The sequence below is a fragment of the Ambystoma mexicanum genome, chromosome 6p, assembly GCF_040938575.1.
Source record: "Ambystoma mexicanum isolate Mex_15411 chromosome 6p, UKY_AmexF1_1, whole genome shotgun sequence".
NCBI classification, from domain to species: Eukaryota; Metazoa; Chordata; class Amphibia; order Caudata; family Ambystomatidae; genus Ambystoma; species Ambystoma mexicanum.
Window position 1 is genome coordinate 1,170,113,164 of NC_090935.1, and position 6,000 is coordinate 1,170,119,163.

Consider the following 6,000-nt stretch of genomic DNA (forward strand, 5'->3'; position numbering starts at 1 on the left):
AGTGCCGAGTCGTAAACCTGTGTCCCGCTACCACTTCATTTTGTCCTGGCCGCGACTGACCATTTGATATTATGGCAGCTGGTTGAATGCAGGTAGCTGCCTTCCCCCATCCTTCAACCTCGGTCAACCATCTCTCCAGGTCACACAAAGTTTATCTCGCCAACCCAGGCTTCTGCTGCCTACTCAAAACCCCAGTTATGAGGGACTTGTGTTTCAACCTTGTACCCCCTGTTCCCCAAATGTCCCAAACACATTTCCCTGAAAACCCCTGTATGTATATGTTTGTGTGTTCAAGATTACAGCATCCGCTCACAGTGCTTTCCCCATCCGTGAATCTCTCCTCTCACATTGGCATATGAAGCTTCTCGCTTCCCATCTTTAGGCGATACCGTTGCACGCCACACAACATCATTGTATTCGCACTGTATCCACATGATTGTCATTATGTTGCTACGTGTATGCAAAATCTAAAATGTAGCAACCATACAAAAAATAACACTAAAGGATTCTCATACCATTCTCATTAAATATACCAGATACATACCAGATTGCAACATCGCACTAACATCGCGTCTACCCCAGTCACCAATGTGGCACGTGCATTGCAAACCTCTTTTCTGCATTGAAACCAACATCGATCATCCTAACAGGAGTGGACAGTTGTTGGCTGGCCTAGTAAGGATGTTCTGAAAAAATGATTTGAGACATGTTTTGAGGTGGAGGACGAGCTGTATTTGGGATTAAGTTCGGGGGAGGGGTGAAATGTGTTCCTACTGAAAGTTTCAAGGAAATGTTGGTGGATATAGCACATCACAGACGTTTGGGAGCAAATAGTAACAAGAGGAGGCTATATCAGAGTAACTGGTGGTCAATTATGCCTGTTGAGAGGAAAGTAAGAGATTGAGCCGAGTGCTTGACGAGTGACAAGAGTAAAGTGGTTCAGGAGGCTCCACTTATTCATGTTATAGTTCCAACTCAACCTTGGCAAGGTGGCAGTAGATGTGGTGGATCCGATTCAAGGTTTGGGTGCCTTTTTCAAGTATTTATTTGTGATGGTAGATCCATTCAAAGTGGATTGAGTGGAAGGCTGTGAGGGAAGCTACAACAGCAGATTTGGGTAAGTTCCTCAAGGGTGTGGCGTTCAGTTCTGTTCTGAGATCATGAAGAGGTTTTTGGGGGAGTAGTCCATTGCACATGTGGGTAAGGCTCTCTATAATCCCAGGGCCAATGCGTTGGTTGACTGAGTCAACACATTTTTAAAAGGGGGCATTCAGTTGGATTTTAAGTCAGGTTTGCCATGGCAAGTGCTTTTGAGGCAAATGGTGTGGCGGTATTGCACCACACCGCATTCTGTCACAAAAGTTCTCCTTTTGTTTCTTTGAAGGGGCACAAGCCTGTCACCGAGTTGTGTCCTGGTTGGATGGGAATGGTGGCTCCTGTGTTGGTGGACCGTGAGGAAATCTTGAGAGTGGTGGAGGAAGGGCGGAGCATTACAGGAGAGTTTTTGATGATTGCCTTAGGGTCAAGCCCTGAGATTGCGTTGTTGGCGATTGAGTGTTGATCACAAATCCTAGGTTGGGCCTCAAATGTTTGAAGTGGAAGTTCTTGGGTCCAAAAATGGTCATGACGGTTGAGGAAAGGTGTGGTTTTGGTGGAAGGTGGTGAAGTCTGGTCGATGTGTAGACTAACACCTTACAGAGAGAGTTCTGGTGAGGGTGTTGATGGTGTGGGTGGAGAGGACGAATGTGGTCAAGGGGTCAGAGTGACAGAGAGTGAGGAAGGTTCCCATTGTTTCAAGGATTTTGTTTTAGAGAGTGATGAGTGTGACTGATGGGGTTTCCATGTCGGTAAATTCTTTTACAAGTGTAGCAATGTTGTTATTTGTTACCATTTTTAATTTTCTGCATTTATATGTTATTTCTTCCAATTTATTTTTTTCATATTTGTTGGGGTGTTTAGTTGTTCATAAGGGGGAAGATATGTTGTGTTCTGTGTTCTAATTCTAGGCTTCTTCACTTTCAGCCTTAACATTCTGTGCGAGTCAGTTGTCTGTTTTGTACTGACAGCACTCCGTTGTACTCTGCAGGCCAGTCCTAATTGCTCCTTACCTGTACATGTCTCCCCAATCCTTTCAGCTCCTTTAGGGGTGCTATCCCACAAATGATACCTTTAACCTTCAGGGATTTGCCTCTAATACATTGGGCCTCATTCCAAGTCTTGCAGTCCAGAAATAATGGTGCCGGTAGCAATGTACCGGCACCCTTTCTGGACCGCCAGACTATGAGATTTTCTGCAGGGGCCGGATCTCCCGGCAGGTCTGACCTGCCTTGAGTACCGGCCCCTGCAGGCATAGTTTCCATGGAAGCAACGATGCTGGTGCTTCCATGTCCCCATTCCCGTGGGGTCCCATGGGACTCCACGGGAATGGGGACTTGCAGTTTCCGCCATCTGACATCCCGGCCCGTCGCCACCTGTAATATCCCGGTGGCACCGGAATATCATGCGGTGGAAACAGTGTTACGAGGTCGGTGGCAACCCACCAGTAGCACCAGTGGGTTACCGCCGACCTGGTAATGAGGCCCAGTCAGTACTTCAATAGGAATTTAAGCTTGGGCTCTACACAAAGGCATACATGTCACGCTGAGGAAGGTTGGACAGGAGGGTTGGGCATTTAACAAGAGGCTGCTCATGTGACTATTTTCCAGGACAAACTATGTTTGCCAGTTGAACTTAAGAGCCCTGTTACTTTAACTTCATTACAGGTTTGGAGTCACGCAATTAATGCAGCCTGAACCAACACTACTGTATAGTCCAGTGATAACAAAGGGACCAATTTTCAACCGTGTGTATAAGTGAGTAACATCTCTACCAGGGGCCTAAAGCAGAGACAGTGCTCAAACGTTAAGCCCAGATATCAACCGACTCTATGGTGACCAATCTAGGGCCATGATGGGCAGACTACAGAAAAAGTAGTGATTTGGGATGGAGGAGACCAAGGAGCACAGCTTTAATGGTATTTCTGGTTAAATTTGGTGAGATAGCATGCATCCAGCACTGCAACACCACCGCACAACTGATCAATCTGTTTCTGTGTTTTGAGTCCTGCGATTTTAATGGAGATCACACAGAATATGCGTGCTATTGCCATATCATTTACACTAATTAACCACAGTGTTTTTATGCACTTGCATGTATTCTTTAGTTAAAAAAACAAGGCTTTTTGTTCTTATTGTCGTCAACCCATGGTTCTATGTGATATTTCGGCATGTTGAAGACCGAACACAAAAAAGATAGGTTGTTTTCAGTTGTTTTTGTGTTGTCCTCAATATACCGAAATATCACATAACGTGACTCCCAACCCACCCCCATTCCGTCCCCCACCCTTCCCACAATGGTGAGTTTTTTTGGCAATCGGGGGTTTCACCCCCCAAACCGCCCTTATTACTCTCTCCAACCCCCTTCATTGCCAACAGCCTTTCTCCTGTCCCGTCTCCCACCACAGACGCACTAACAGGCATTCAAACATGCACACTCTTACAGTTACCCGCTCCCCATCCCCAAACATTTCTTGCACGCACACACAAACACACAGGTACACGCACAGCACTCACAATAACTAAACGCATACCTCCCCCTTGCCATCCCACCCCTCGACTTCCCACTTCTGGCTCTGCACATGGCTGTTAACTCGTGCGCCCACTCGTGTGCAATGCAGGGCCTGACAGTTCATTTTGGAAAGATTTTTCGGAGCGGTCTTTCTAAATCGGTCTTTAAAGAAATCGATTTAACAAAATCGATTTCTTAACTTAAAGAAAGACTGAAGAAAAAAAAGAAAGAAAGAAGGATGGATTAATCTGCACAATGGGTGAATTTACTTTCTCGTATTGCTAGATTCTCTTAATAAAAGCAACGGCAGGCATCTTATCAACAGCGTTCTGTGGGCGTGGTCATATTGGGTAAATCTGGAGCAATTGGAGCTCAGAGCATTCATATAATTGGACATACAAAAACTTTCTTATAAATCTCAAAGCACCATGCGGGCTGAAGCGGCAGCTACGTTGGCACACGCACCTTAGACTGAAATGGTCTAAGTCCCCTAAACACAGCAATAGTTGACCATCCTGAAATAGAGACCTTCTGAATTGTTATAACCATGACACTTGTTGTAAAGTTACTCATGAGGTGGTAACAGAAAATAACATCTCTTTTCTCTATTTATCTTGTTTCAGGCGATGATCGGAATATTAAAGAAGTCTATGTGGCCGGAAGAAACCTCTCTCTCACAAATTGACTATAAATTCTGCCTTCACAGAGCAACCAACAAAAAGTGTCAGATTTAAAAATGTAACACTTTAAAAAGAGTGTTGTTTGTTTAATTACACCACTAAAGAAAGAATAAATCCTACACCTTTTCACTGCATTCAGTAAACTGAACAGAAGTTTCCATAGGAGTCTCATCATATAACATGTATGCTCCACCATGGCGGACAGTTGATGATTCTGCTTTAATGAAATGCTCGGGTAGAGTGTGATTATGGAGTGGGGGGTGGAGGTTCATGTGTAGATTGGTGGGTCAGGCTCGGTCAATGATACATCTCACTGAAGGCGCCCCATAAAAGATCATACTTGCCACTGCTTGCAAATAGTTTTCTCATAGCCCAACTAACGCAGTAGATACTTAACCCAGTTTACCACCTTCAGGAACATCACTGTTTTCAGGACTCACACGATTTCTTTCTCTGCACAAGTGAGAGCTGTATATCACTACTTCTTCCTATATGTGTTGATTGTACAGTCACCCTATGGGAGATAATCAAGTACGGCTGTTATTGGTTTAAGAGCGAGGTGACTCCCAGTCACCAAATGCATTTGCTCAAACTCCTCCCCCGAAACCCCATTCACCCTCCTGCAATGTTACAGCTTGTATAGTAATGTCGCACCTTGCTCCCTGCAGGTCCAGCAACATTCAGGATCCAAAAGGGAGAGGAAGAAGAGCCTTACAGGTGTTCAGAAGTAGTGAAAGCCCACATGTTGAATAATGCTCCAGCAAATATCCTCCCAAACCTCCACATTGAATTGTACCCCCGATCCTGCCTCCCGAGAGTCCCTATGTATTTTTTCACAGTTCTTATGGGTCCTCGGTATTAGTCAGTAACCCTTGCAGCATTTCCGCGCTCGAGTCTCCTAGTTTCAACAGCTTACAAATAACTGATGTGCTCAAAGGTCCTGTAGCCACCAATAGGGCATTTAACACCGAAAGAGACTGCTTTGTGTTTGTTCATGTGTCAGATTCAAAAAATAAATAACTGCATACAATAACAATGAATACAGTAGCAGTTAGAGAACTTGAAATGGTGAAACTTTACACTGTATTTACTGCACAGAACATTATTTTACAAACTCTCATAGAACCAGGCCCCTGTGCTGACCAACACTATCTCAGCAGCGCCTTTAGAGAATTGCCTCCAAGTATCCAGAGTGTAGAACATAGAAAGGAAGGTAATGGGACAATAGTGCTGATCCATGTACCATTAGAAGAAAGACTACAAAGGAACTGTGGATCGTTCCCAGACTTCTGCTGGGCGCTACTGGGTGCTGCCTCTGAGAGTCTGTGTATACACATTCACATTCAATTAGGCATTTACATCTCCCCTGTAACTGCGTGTAACTATGGTTAAAAAGTTTAGCCTGAGCACTGAAGACAGAGAAAAAAATGGCATGGGATGTGTAGTCTAGTCACACATTAGTAGAGCACAAAAGAGAATACGAGGTGTTTGGGCTTTGCCAACAGAATTTTATTTGAAGCAGATAGGAACTTGTCTAGCATGTGAGTATTGGCCTTGCATCAATGAACCTTGGGTATCTTGAACAGAGAAAACAGTCATTAAATAAGGTTAGGTGAAGTCCCAGCAAGATTGTCTGCAATCTTGCCGCTACCCCCTCACCAACCTCTCAGCAGAGTCGGGACTGATAATTTCCCCTAGCTAAAGAGTATTGGCG

At 44.6% G+C, this 6,000-nt stretch overlaps 1 protein-coding gene across 3 annotated transcripts in view; it reads left to right on the forward strand.

Moving 5' to 3' along the window:
• LOC138510275 (guanine deaminase-like) overlaps positions 1-4,420 on the forward strand; it is a 509,865-nt gene extending 505,445 nt beyond the window's left edge. For all 3 annotated transcript variants that reach the window (XM_069625809.1, XM_069625808.1, XM_069625810.1), the window contains one exon: positions 4,230-4,420. In XM_069625809.1, coding sequence (XP_069481910.1) covers positions 4,230-4,291 — 62 coding nt within the window. In that variant the 3' untranslated portion in view covers positions 4,292-4,420. The remainder of the gene's footprint in view (positions 1-4,229) is intronic.
• The last annotated feature ends 1,580 nt before the right edge of the window (positions 4,421-6,000 follow it).